Raw genomic sequence first — 13,399 nt, 5'->3', positions numbered from 1 at the left:
GTATCAAGAATTTTGTTATTTATTTTTCCAACAAATTACATTTTTTTAACATCTACCCTTACCCTAAACCCAACTGTCACAGTAATGTAAAAACAGTAGTTGTACCGAATATTATTTATATTTATTAAATTACCCAATAAATTAGAATCTCACTGGAAGTAGTAGGTCATCTGAATACTTCTCACATACTTTTTTTTTGAATTCTTTAAATTCGGACATACTCAGCTCACATACTGTTTTTAGCGTACTATATAGTAAAGCAGTATGCGATTTCGGATGCAGCCTATGTAACCTAGGCTAGTCATAGCATTTATATACTGCTACTCTCTGTTGATTTGAAGTGCTTCTTGTATCCTCACTGTAACTCGCATTGGATAAAAGCATCTGCTAAATTAATAAATGTAAATGTCATTATAAAATTAATTGCAATTATAATTTGGCAACAGGCAATAAAATGCAATATTCACGTCACATTGCCAGACATTTCAGATACTACTAATTAAACAATTAAATAAAGGCAAGCCATCATTTAAGAGATGCTTCATTGAAAGGACTGAAAAGCAGCACATAGAGATCTTCTGATGGCACATCTCACATTGACAGCCCCATCCATGCAGAGAAAAACAGGGTTAAGATTAAAATAAAAACTGGCAGATCTGTGACTGGAGCAGCAGATATAGATATTGCTTGAGCTTTTCTCAGCCAGTCTGTGTAACGACTTGCACGAGCATATATGCCAGGTTTCTTTGGCAAAGCACAACCATCTCCATGACTTGTCACACCAAAAAGGTAAAATCTCTCCTTGTCTTGGCTGTAACACTGCAGAGGGCCTCCGCTGTCACCCTGGATTGAAGAATATTTCAAGAGATGTTGTTAATCGCTGTCTATCACTAAGCAGTTACTCTGCGATGTGATATAATGAGACAACATTACCTGACAGGTGTCGACTCCCCCTGTTTCAAATCCTGCACAGATCATGTTGTCATTAACATGGCCATTATGCCACCATCTCTGGTTGCAGATTTGAGTGTCAATGAGCTCAACTTCAGCTTCCTGGAGAGTGTTGTATAACTTTCCTAAAAAACAAACAATAGCAATCTGAATCAATCTTTCTTATCAAGAATAATAAAACAATGTTAATGTTATATTTTAATGTAATATTCAAATTTTTCCCAAGTGATGAACAGTGCATGCGGAAAGTGTTGATAGCGCTTTACTTTTTCCACATTTTTTAATGTTACAGCCTCATTTCAAAATGGAATAAATTCATTTATTTCCTCAACATTCTACACACAATACCCCATAGTGTGAAAAGATTTTTTGAAATTGTTGCAAATTTATTAAAAGTAAAAAACCTAAAAAAATCACATGCACATACTCATTTTTAACCATAATAGTTTTAATAAATAATTTCTAATAGCTCATTTATTTTGTTGTTATCAAGATGACAGTACATAATATTTTACTAGTTATTTTGCGACATCATAGTATTTAACTGTAAGTGCATCTAGGCAAATTAGGTTAATTAGTTCATTGGACAGACTACTGATAATATTGGCCTTAAAATGTTTTTTTTGTTTTTATTAAAAACGGATGGGGGTCACAGTGGCGCAGTGGGTAGCATGATCACCTCACAGCAAGAAGATTGTTATCATTATCTCACATTATCATTATCTGTCAGACCAAAGGTGGTTCCTTTTGAGTAATTTTTTGGGCTCGTCATTAATGACTAGCCTGCCTTTAGGTTATGTAAAGTAAAAAAAAAAAACATACACAGAGGCCAGTGGGCAAATTTGGCCAGGATTAAACCCCTACTCTTTTTGAAGGACATACTGGGATTTTTAACGACCACTGAGAGTTGGGACCTCGGATTGTCTCATCCCGAATAACAACACTCACTGAGCAGTATAGACCAATTACCAACCTACGTCACACATGACGCTACACAGGTCCCTGGTTGCAAAAAAAGGACAGGCTGCAATGGGAAAAATGTTGTTTTGTGTGGTAGGATGCCGAATTCGAGTCCAAAAATAGAAAACTTAACTTTTACTATACACCACACACTGCTTTAAAACCGACTGCAGATGTGTTTGGCCATGCTGAATCATACACATCACTCGTTTATGATTGCAGAAATGATTTTAGCAAAAACAGTTACATATGGTGAATTAAACTGCGGACACTGAATGCTAAGAATGAAACGTGAAAGTTACGTTTATTAAGGTAAAGTTGGTTTTATATTCACACATTCATTCAGTGACAACTTGTGACAAACTCCCTACATTGTTTACCACGGCACTTTGAATATTCGGTCTGAAATAACCTGCAAGTGTGACTTGAAAACAACATTAACAGTTTATTTGACTGTGAACATGTTGTACTTTAATAGTCATTGGCTGCTAATAAGATTTCGCTATTTAGAGTTTGCAAATAATACTTTAATGAAATTATATTGTTAAGGAGAAAGTCAGAATGTGCGAATATAAAACCGACTTTACCTCGTTCACATATCCTGCTGTACTGGTGCAGTTCGCTGTCAGAATGCAGTCGTTTTGCGTGTTGGTGATAAATTACCCAGGCCTTGTATAACATTAACTCCGTCTTCTTTCCTTTTCTTTGGCTAAGTAGAATCTCAGTTGTTAGCTCTACATAGTGTTGAATCTGGTCATCATGGAGCATTATTTCTTGCACATGACCACACAGAACAATATTGTTGGCATTCAAAGACTTGTAGACCTTTAACTTCTCTCTTGTAAAATCACTTGGAGCTTCAATGAGATTGTATATTTGAGGCTGGATGCTTGGTCATTTCGTCTTATCCAATATCCATTGGGTGGGTGCTATCGCAAATGGACCTGTCAGATGAACGCCGCTCACTTTAACGTTAATTTTGCCGAATCACTGTGCTTATCACTGGCCGACGAGCTGTTATAATATGCTGAAAGCATTATGTAAATAATATATATAATGTGTAATCAATATATCTTATTTCTAAGACAACAACAAACTCTGCACCCCATCTGATGTCATTCCCTAAATGCTGGCGCTCCCGGTTTTTCTGCCACCTCCCTGTGCGCACATCCTGAATGTTTACAAACATGGTAATTGGTCTATAGAGTCCCCATCAATATACTTTGCGTTAGGACCCACACAGACCGCAGGTTGAGCGACCCCTGCTGGCCTCACTAACACTACTTCCAACAGCAAACAAATTTTCCCATGTGGTCTCTCATGTAGGTACTGACTGGGCGCATCCCTACTTAGCTTTAGTGGGCGACCATGTGAGAGTTGCAGAGAGCTAGCTCTCTGAAAAAAGGCTCTGCTCTCTTTTTAAGAGAAAAATACACCATGCTAGCTTACAAGTGACTTGTCCAATGATCTCGAACCGGGTCCTTTATTTCATTACATTTTTTGTGTAATGGCCTATTTAAAATGAGCATATCAGGGTTCAACGCTAAGGATTAACATTTTTAAAGGTTTACATTCTTAATCACCTGTTTCTAAATGTCTCTAAAAGTGAAGGGGACTTATCCCCCCTGTCCCCCCCCCCCCCCCCCCCCCCCAGTTAATACGCCCCTGCCTATATTGACTGACTGTGTGAACTTATGAACTATACACTATATCGTCAAATTTAAACTTATTAAGTTTTAATATGCAATTGTGAATAACAAGCTAATCAAATGTGGTATGATTGTTTTTTTTTTAATAATACATGAATAATTGCATGATTATAACTGGTTACAAAACCAGAAATAATTACAGCTAAAAATCATCTTTAGTGTTCTGACTCGAAGCATAAAAGCCATCTGCATCCCGGAGCGAGTAAATTCTTAAGTTCTTAGAAGAAGTTCTTAGAGAAGTTCTTAATTTTGGGTGAATTGTACCTTTAATACAGAGATTTGGACTTTATTTATTTAAACACTAACCTTCTAACACTGAACTGCCCCATCCAGTGATGTAACATAACCCAAAGTTGAGTTGTTTCTCATGCATTTGATTTTCCAGTATGCACACCGGCTGCACGTAATTTGTGAAATAGAAAGGGTGGTGCAGATACAACAGTGCCACATCGTTGTCATATTCGGATTGGTTGTACTTCTCATGCAGGATGACTTTCTGGACAGTGCGATACTGCACTTCTTTTCCTGGCTTGAATCGTGAATTCACTCCAGCCACTACTAGAAGTTTATTGTTGTTTCTATTAAAAATGAAAAATAATCAAAATGAAACATTAAAATACACCAGTAATTAAATATTATTTTGGCGAGCACAGAGTTGCTATTATTGTTTGGCCATTATGTTCCTACAGATATTTATGTAGTAAGCATCCAATACTATTGAACTAACTGAACCTCTACTGCAATTACATTAGTTTAGTTTATATTTATATATTAGTTTATTAGGTTTTTTTAGGTTATATATTAGTTTATTGGGTCTATACCGGCCACTTTATTAGGGACACCTTACTAGTACCAGGTTGGACCCCCTTTTGCCTTCAGAACTGCCCTAATACTTTGTGGCATATATTAAACAACAAGGCACTTTTTTTCTGTCTTCAATTGTCCAATTTTGGTGAGCCTGTGCCAATTGTAGCCTCAGTTTTCTGTTCTTAGTTGACAGGAGTAGCACCCGGTTTGGTCTTCTGCTATTCAGAGATGCTCTTCTGCATACCTTTATTGTAACGAGTGGTTGTTTGAGTTACTATTGCCGTTATATCAGCTTGAAACAGTCTGGCCATTCTCCTCCGACCTCAGACATCAACAAGGCATTTGCGCCCATAGAACTGCCGCTCACTGGATATTTACTTTTTCTCAGACCATTCTCTGTAAACCCTAAATATGGTTGTGCGTGAAAATCCCAGTAGACCAGCAGTTTCTGAAATACTCAGACCAGCCCATCTGGCATTAACCACCAATGTTATGTTCAAAGTCACTTAAAACACTTTTCTTCTGCAGCAGGTCGTTTTGACAATGTCTACATGCCTACATGCATTGAGTTGCTGCCCTGTGATTGGCTGATTAGAAATGTGCAGTAAAGAGCAGTTGGACAGGTGTATCTAATAAAGTGGCCGGTGAACCTAAGTTTAGCAGCTAAAATAGCCAGATGTGATAGCTGCTTACATACTGTATGCTCCATGTTATAAAGGAAGAGAAACACAAAGTTCTCACCTTTTTTTCTTGAAGCAGTGAGATGCGGTGATTACCCATCGGTGGCTGATGATGGACCCACCACAAATATGCCAGAACATCTGCTGAATGCTCACCTGCCAAGGCCAAGCACCCTCTAATGCAGAGTGGCCCCCTGAAATTCGGGACTGTTTTGGCGGGCTCACCAAAGTTCGCTGTCCACAACCTTAACAAACAAGAACATGAATCAATTGCTTTATAATATTTTTTGTTACATAGCCATTAATAATAGTTATCTGTAAATAATATCAAGCCATTAATGCAGCAGTAATATGTTGTTGGAAAATGTTTGGCTCTAAGTTTCTCAAATAAAAAACAAATCAAAATGGAGTTCGTTTAACAATTGGACCCTCTGTGAATAAAATCCATGTTCCCAGGTGGGGAAATTCTTGATAATTTTAAAATACCTGCAATCCCAAAGGGTAACAGACAAATTATAATTAAGACGAATGTTAGGCTCATTTTAAACGAGAAAGCAACAAAAAACAGCGAGATAGAAGCAGGCAGAAACGAATCATTTGATTCAACGGACATTTATTAGCTATTCGAGTGACGTAACAGTTCAAACTGTAATGCTTTGAAATAACCGGACAACAGAGAACATGCAATTCAACACAGTTTAGGTAGTGCAAATTACACAATGCTTTTTTAAAATGTACGTAATGAACTTTTAGGCTAATGTAAACGACATTAATAATAATAATAATAATAATAATAATAGTAAAAATAAAAACAAACAATTATTACATTTATTATTTTTATCCACAGAGGTGTTTATTACACATTTATTAAATCAGGTTATAAATATAACGTTTATTTATATATTCAATCATGGTCTGTGTTTTTGCCCCTTTAGACAGGATTTGCATATGATCAAATCCGTCATTCCTCAGTTTCCCAACACCTCATTCTCGCACAGCGATCTAACCGTGATCCCAACACGACAACTAAAATTAACGCCTTTTATTGTGGAACCGGTGCTACCTATTGGCCGACACTCCCTTACATTTTGCTGGGAGTCATCAATTATGCAGGGTAACGGTGCACACTGAAGGAAGGTAGCAGCAACAATATGGCGACATCCGCAATTTCTTCCGAATTTATTCGACATCTGCAGTCCAGCGAGGATTTTTTGGATACCCGCTAACGCAATCATAGTAAGTATTATGTTTAAATAACGCACTGGCGATGCGTTTAGAGGTGCGATTGAAGTCATTGCACTGTCAATGAATGTCGCAGGGATGCTGCACGCTGAGGGGGGTTTACTGCTACACGATCATATCCATATGCACTGTGGTTTTTATCCCATTAAAACTAATGACGCTTTATCAGTGCTCGGTAGTTACTATAAGCCCAATTGTTATTGGGTCTATTTATACCCCCTTTCAAATAACATGTCATGATACGATATAAACATGTTCTTGCAGGGCAATATGTGCTGTTATTTCTATTTTGCATGATATGACGTGATCCGTATAGCCTGTAGCTTTGCACCCTGAATAAAGGTCTTCATGTCATTGTTTATCAAATGTCAAGCCGAGCAAATGAGCAAAAATGCACATGTGCACGGGTTTTAACTGATCCATTGTAATTAAGACGTTCAAATGGCAATACACGCTCGGCTGCTTATTGATTGTAGGGTGGACGCAGGTTGCACGGGTGTGGTGTGCTACATTTTCTTGTTTATGTTCCTCGCGAGCAGAAACCTTGCACAACGTCGTCGAGATATCTAGCTGTTGTCGAAGAGACGATAGACATTTTCTGTCAAATGAGGCTGTGTGACTGGTAAGATGTTCGCGGTGAGCATGTAAAAGGGTAAATACGACGGGAGAGAGCGAAAAAAAGCACTGCAGTATTTTCCGTTTTTCCTCCGTGGCTTCGGCCCGCATCTCCGAAGTCGTCTGGCTGTTTAGAAACGTACGTTTTCAGCCAAATTCGCTTTCTGAACCCGAGGAAAATGTGACAAACGTTTTGGAAAACGCTAATAGCCTATGTTGTTCTGGAAATCGTTGTACTGCTAAGCTATGGATTTCGTGACAGAACATTGATGAAATCAAGGTAGGAGCACTGCGCATTCAGTCACACAAACGATGAAATTTGATGTTCCTGTTACGAGATGTTTGATTGAAGGGATGGATGTTATGCATTGATGTCCAGCTGTACATAATTTATTGACAGGAATTGTGTATGTCGATTTAATGTAGACGCATTTAAAAGCTTTAAAGACATGAATGAAAACGAACATATAATTGTATTCACAATGCTTTCTGAACAAACCCTTGTCCTGTCTGCTGTTAATGAGCTTTACTATAACCCATCTGACATTTTATACGGCTGTCGTGTGTTTCTGTGCAGCTCAGCTCCATATAGTTTCCCTCAGTTATTTCGAGCTTGATGTTTCGGCCCACCTCATACATTTGATACGGATTCCCTCACACCCTTTTATAACCCCCTCAGATACAACATTAATCCTTATGCTTTTTGCTTATGGAAGATTGCACTGGAATATATATTTATTCACCACATTTATTGCAGTGCATAATGCTTAGATATATGTTAGGTTTCCTATAAAGAGCTGTTTAGTATCATTACGGTTTCAATTTGAATGTAATGTAAAATGTCAAAGATAATACAGGCTTGGTTATGATTAAACATGACCTGGTATGAAACACAAATGTCTTCTATTCAAACAAGGAAGATATGTTTTTATCAAATAACACACTTTTCTGATGATGTTGCACAGCATATTTACATAATATACAAACTAAAATGTTATCGCCGTAATTGAATTTGTTTGTGATGCTATAGATGGTGGCTATAGAACTAGCAAAACATTTGCCAGTTAGCATTGAACGTATGTAAATGTGTGGACAGGCAACTCAAAATTTGCAGTTCAAATGTGCAGAAATGTATATAAAGTAATGTTCAAACATAATCATTCAGGTCATGTCTGTCATTACAAAAGCCACTGTAATGTTCTTTTTGCACTGTGGTGCTGATTGGACAGCTCCTGTTAGTAAAATTAGCCTTTGCTCATGCACCATGAAGACACTGAAAATGACCAATTGGAAAGGTGTTTGATTTTACACTGTAAAAAAAATCCTGGCTGCCTGAAATTTTTAGGCTGAATCAAATTAACCTTATGAGTCCATTGAACTTAAACCATTAAGTTAAACTGACTTAGAACAGCTTGCGTAACTTATAAAATTAAGTTAGAAAATGATTAATTTAGTTTACTAAGTTACTATGAAGTAGTAGTCATAAATTTCAGTTTCATTGCTGATAAATGATGGTAATCCAGTCTCAGATGCTTTGCCTGTTTGTTTTAAAGACAAAGACTGCTTTAAAGGTTGCTCTCACTACACTTTTATTCCATTGACATTCGTTTATATGAATGTGAAAGTAGGATATCAGAAATAAATTAAACTCATAAACCTCATCGAAAGTATGAAATAATCTTATCAAGATGTTTCTGCTTGTTTTTAAAGTTAAAATGTAGTTAAATGTAGTTCATTCTCAAATTCATATCAAGTGATGGCATGTGACTGAGCGATAAATGGATTATATCACATGCTTGTATACATTTTGAAGGTATTATATGTTGAATTATCTTTCTCAGTGAAATGTCATGTTAAGTCAATTGCAGCATCCATAGATTTTTTTTTGTGAACCTAAAAGTCTGACATGTGAAGTCCCAGCCCAGTGCCCAAAACCCTTTTAAAACACACTGACAAACCAGCTTAGGCAGGTTTACGCTTCTTTCATCCAATTGATATCCGTTTCACACCCATGGGACTTCTTCCACTAATGGTTTCTGTTATGGGCCAGTGTTTGTCACATTTCTTGATATTTTGTTCGCACGTTTTCTTTGCTTGAAGGTAAATGTTATATATACTTCAAAGGCAAGCTGAAAATGCAAATACCATTTTGAAAGCAAACTAAAAGTGCATGGAGAGAAAAGCTAAAAGTGAGCTAAGTAGCGCTGTATTATCAGGATATGGCTTGGTTAAGTGTCTGGCCCATAAGTGCACACAAGCTTTTAGACAGTGTGGTTTACCAGGCCTCCCTTCACTCACCCCATTTCCCATTCCACTGCCTTAGGGACATAACGCATGTCCCAAATCAGCATCTCAGTGGAGATTTATTTAGTTTCACAGGGAAGACAGGTTCAACTAAAATCTGCTTGTGCTATTGTTGGGGTATCTTCTAATCCACAGAATGCAGTCTACATCCTTTCAGCTCGCAGCACCCTTTCATCTAAAATAGAAACATCCATCATAATGACCCAAAAGAAACATAACACAGGAAGTTATGCAAGCACAAATCAGGGGGGAGAAAAAAAATGTCCAATGAATCACTTAACACAAAGTCGATTAATATTATTGCAAATGTAATCCAAAGGCAAACATCACCTTCATCTGCTCATAATGGAGGGTGCATTTCATTTTTTATGAAGTGGATGAGTCATCCAGGATCCACTGCCAGTCCCTCTTTAACATGCTCTCGATTTAGCAACAGATTGTTTTGATGTGTAAGGTAATATTTTTAGATGCAGGTCTTTGCATTTTTACCTTCCTGTACAGAGCTGAACATATCAGTTTGTGTGAGAGGATGATGTAACAAGCTAGTATTGTTCAGTAAGATTTGATCATGACACTAGTTAAATCAAATCTAAATGGAAATGTTGGATTTGTTGGACAAGCTTATGTGGGCACTCATTGCTTTGATTTTAGAGATTGATTACGGTTTAGATAGTAAACTAAGTTACCTTGGTTTAAATATTAAACTTAGTTCTGAATTATGTTTGATGAATGAAAACTGAATGAGTTTTTTTTTTTTTTGTAGATTGAAGTATTCAGAACTGAGTCATTTCTAAATGTATAAACATTTTACTATATAGAGTCGTAATAGTTTTCAGTGTATGTATAGCTTTGTGATTCTTGTGCCATTGGTATAAAATGTGTGTATAAATATTATTGCTATTATATAAATACATTTTTTTAATCACCAGACAGAAGTCAATTTATTTAATAAAAAAAGATAAAACCAGTAAAAATATACAGTTGAAGTCAGAATTAATAGCCCCCCTTGAATTATTAGACCCACTGTTTTATTTTTTTCCTAATTTTTGTTTAACGGAGAGATTTTTTTTTATACATTTCTAAACATAGTTTTAATAACTCATTTCTAATAACCGATTTATTTTATCTTTGCCATGATGACAGTAAATAAATAATATTTGACTAGATATTTTTCAAGACACTTCTATACAGTTTAAAGTGACATTTAAAGGCTTGACCAGGTTATTGAGGTTAACTAGGCAGGCTAGGTTAGTTTGGCAATTTATTGTATAACGATGGTTTGTTCTGTAGACTGTCGAAAAAAATAGAGCTTAAAAGGGCTAATAGTTTTTACCTTAAAATGGTTCTTAAAAATTTAAATCTGCTTTTATTCTAGCCAAAATAAAACAAATAAGAATTTCCACAAAAGAAATAAAAATTATCAGACATACTGTGAAAATTTCCTTTCTCTGTTAAACATCATTTAAGAAATATTTAAAAAAGAAAAGAAAATCAAAAGGGGAGCTAATAATTCTGACTTTAACTGTATACTCGGTGTTATGTTACAAAAAAGAAAAATCTTAACCAAAATGTCAGTTGGCCAGACAGTGATTAATCTTTTATGAATCATTCAAATATTGGTGTCTGGGACACTGTGATCTCTGAGACTGTGAGTTTTTAAAAGCATAGCTTAAAGGTGTGAAATAAATGAATAATGCTTATTAACAGCTGGTGAGATATAATCATTTAAAACTGAGGAGAGGCTTGGACCCTAACAGTATTTATTACATCTTGACTTAAAGGTATAGTTTACCCAAAATGTGAATTGTCATCATGTACCCATAATATCCCGAATCCATATATTCGAAACACAACATTTTTATGGAACCTGAGAGGTTCCCATACTTTATTCACAAAGGTCATAAGGTTTATTTAAAAAGGTCATAAAGTCAGTGGTTTATCCTAAGAAGAATACACTATACATGACAAAAGTCTTGTCATCGATCCCAGTTTTGAGAGCAACAAATAATAACAAATAACAACAAATAACTTGACTTCTAGATTTTTCCAGTGAATCATCTGTTGAACTGCATCTCAATCATCACAAATGCTGCAGAAGACCTATTGGAACATGCATGGACCCAAGATTCTAACTGAAATCAAGTCAAGTTTGGCGAAGGAAAAATCATGGTTAGGGGTTACATTGAGTATAAGGGGGTGCAAGAGATCTGCAGAGTGAATGACAACATCAACAGCCTGAGGTATCAAGACCTTTGTGCCGCTCATTACATTACATCAACAGGAGAGGGCAAATTCTTCTGGCTGGATAGCGCTCCTTCACATACTTCAGCCTTCACATCAAAATTTCTAAAAGAAAGGAAGGTCAAGGTGCTCCAGGATTGGCCAGCCCAGTTACCAGATATGAACATTATTGAGCATGTCTGGGGTAAAATGGAGGAGGCATTGAAGATGAATCCAAAGAATCTTGATGAACTCTTGTGAGTGATGCAAGAACACTTTCAAAATGACTTTATTAATAAGTTATTTGAGTCATAGCAGAGATATATGGATGCAATCCTCCAAGCTCATGCATGGGAGTCTTTCACAATTTTAATTCTTTTCCACTGCACCATGACTTTATATTCTATACTGTACATTATTTCTGTTAAGTGACAAAACTTTGGTCTACGCAAAGTCAGACCTTACTGTCCTAACTAAATAATTAAAAATCAAGGCATCATCAAATTTTATAATGATAAAATGAGCACAATCTAGAGGCCTTTGCCTTTCATATAAGCCATATCTGATACCAAATGATCAACGAGAAGTCAAGTTATTATTTGTTATTCCTAAAACTCGGATAGGCCACAAGACTTTTGTCAGGTAGTGTATAGTCGACTCACTGGTCAATTACTTATTGCTTGTACTGACTTGGACCCCCAGTCACCCATTTGGCTTAAGAACTGCTTTAAATTCTTAGGACACAGATTGAACAAGTTCTATGATCCTAGTCCACCATTACATTCAAGAGATGTTGGATTGAGATCTGCTTGTATTGTAGTGGTATTATTATGGTAGTGTAGTAAACTCTTAATCATTTTCAAGAAACCAGTTTGAGATTATTTGAACTTGGTGGCATGCTATATTACACTGCTGAAAGTAGCTGTGGCATTTAAACACTGTTTAATTAATATTAATGGGACCAAAGAAAATTACTCAAACCATTACACCATCAGCATCGTAAACCATTGATACAAGCCAGAATGGATTCATCCAAATGTCTCTATAGAAATAAACTAATCAGGCCAAGGAACATTTTACATTCTTTTGGCTGTTTGAGTTGTAGCTTGTTTGCTCTTCTCGGCTGACAGCAATGGTCTTTTGTTGCTGTTGCTCATCTGCTTGATGGTTGGATGTGTGGTGTGTTCAGAGAATCCTGTTCTGTAGACCTCAGTTGTGATGAATTGTTATTTGAGAAAATATTGCCTATCTGCCAACTTGAACCAGTCTGGTCATTCCACTCTGACTTATGAAATCATGAAGGCAATTTCACACACAAAATTACTAATCACTGGATCTTTTTCAAACCAACTTATGAAAACTTTAGAGATGGTTTTAAGTGAAAATCCTTGTAAATCAGTAGTCTCTGAAACACTCAGACCAGCCTTTCTGGGACTACCAATCATATAATGTTTAAGTTAAATCACTATTCTTATGCTCTGTTTATACTTCAGCAGATGGTCTTCACTATGTCTGTGCTAAAATGCATTGAGTTGCAGTCATGTCATTGACTGTTTGTATAAATGAGCAGTTGAACAGGTGTACCTAATCAAGGGTATATTATGAATCATTTTCTAGTAAAGCTCATGTATGCTACATCCAAATACAGTACATCTATAGTAAAGGAATGTATTATAACATTGATATTAGCCCAAACAGCTGTTTATTTACAGTGTCAAGGTCATTTTATGAACTCCCTATATAGCAACATGCTTAAAGGTGCAGTCTGTAGAGTAGTAGTTGAACTAGGCATTTTTTTCTAGAGTTTTTTTTCTCCACCCCTTCCAGATGACTTGAAGCACACTCAGGTTGCCAGATTGATGACACAAACAGGAGCAAGCATGCCTGATGATTGAGCCTTACACTGTAAAC

The 13,399-nt window shown here is 36.4% G+C and overlaps 2 protein-coding genes across 16 annotated transcripts in view; one reads left to right on the top strand and one right to left on the bottom strand.

The window, feature by feature from the left end:
• Positions 1-3: 3 nt before the first annotated feature.
• Positions 4-5,760, bottom strand: LOC110438336 (acrosin). Its single transcript, XM_068216913.2, has 5 exons — positions 5,594-5,760; positions 5,169-5,352; positions 3,927-4,198; positions 934-1,076; positions 4-843 (listed from the first exon to the last, which is right to left on the bottom strand). Exons 1-5 carry the CDS (start codon positions 5,718-5,720, stop codon positions 592-594), a joined length of 978 nt encoding a protein of 325 aa, XP_068073014.2. The 5' UTR covers positions 5,721-5,760; the 3' UTR covers positions 4-591.
• A 354-nt stretch (positions 5,761-6,114) lies between these two features.
• scn8aa (sodium channel, voltage gated, type VIII, alpha subunit a) overlaps positions 6,115-13,399 on the top strand; it is a 95,454-nt gene continuing 88,169 nt past the window's right edge. For 13 of the 15 annotated variants that reach the window (XR_012398403.1, XR_012398401.1, XR_012398400.1 and 10 more), the window contains exon 1: positions 6,198-6,343. The gene's annotated coding sequence lies outside the window, so the exon portion shown is untranslated. 15 annotated transcript variants of the gene reach the window in all.

Source organism: Danio rerio, chromosome 23 (assembly GCF_049306965.1).
Source record: "Danio rerio strain Tuebingen ecotype United States chromosome 23, GRCz12tu, whole genome shotgun sequence".
Classification (NCBI taxonomy): Eukaryota; Metazoa; Chordata; class Actinopteri; order Cypriniformes; family Danionidae; genus Danio; species Danio rerio.
Note: the sequence above shows the minus strand (reverse complement) of the source record. Positions and strands in the feature narration are given on the sequence as shown.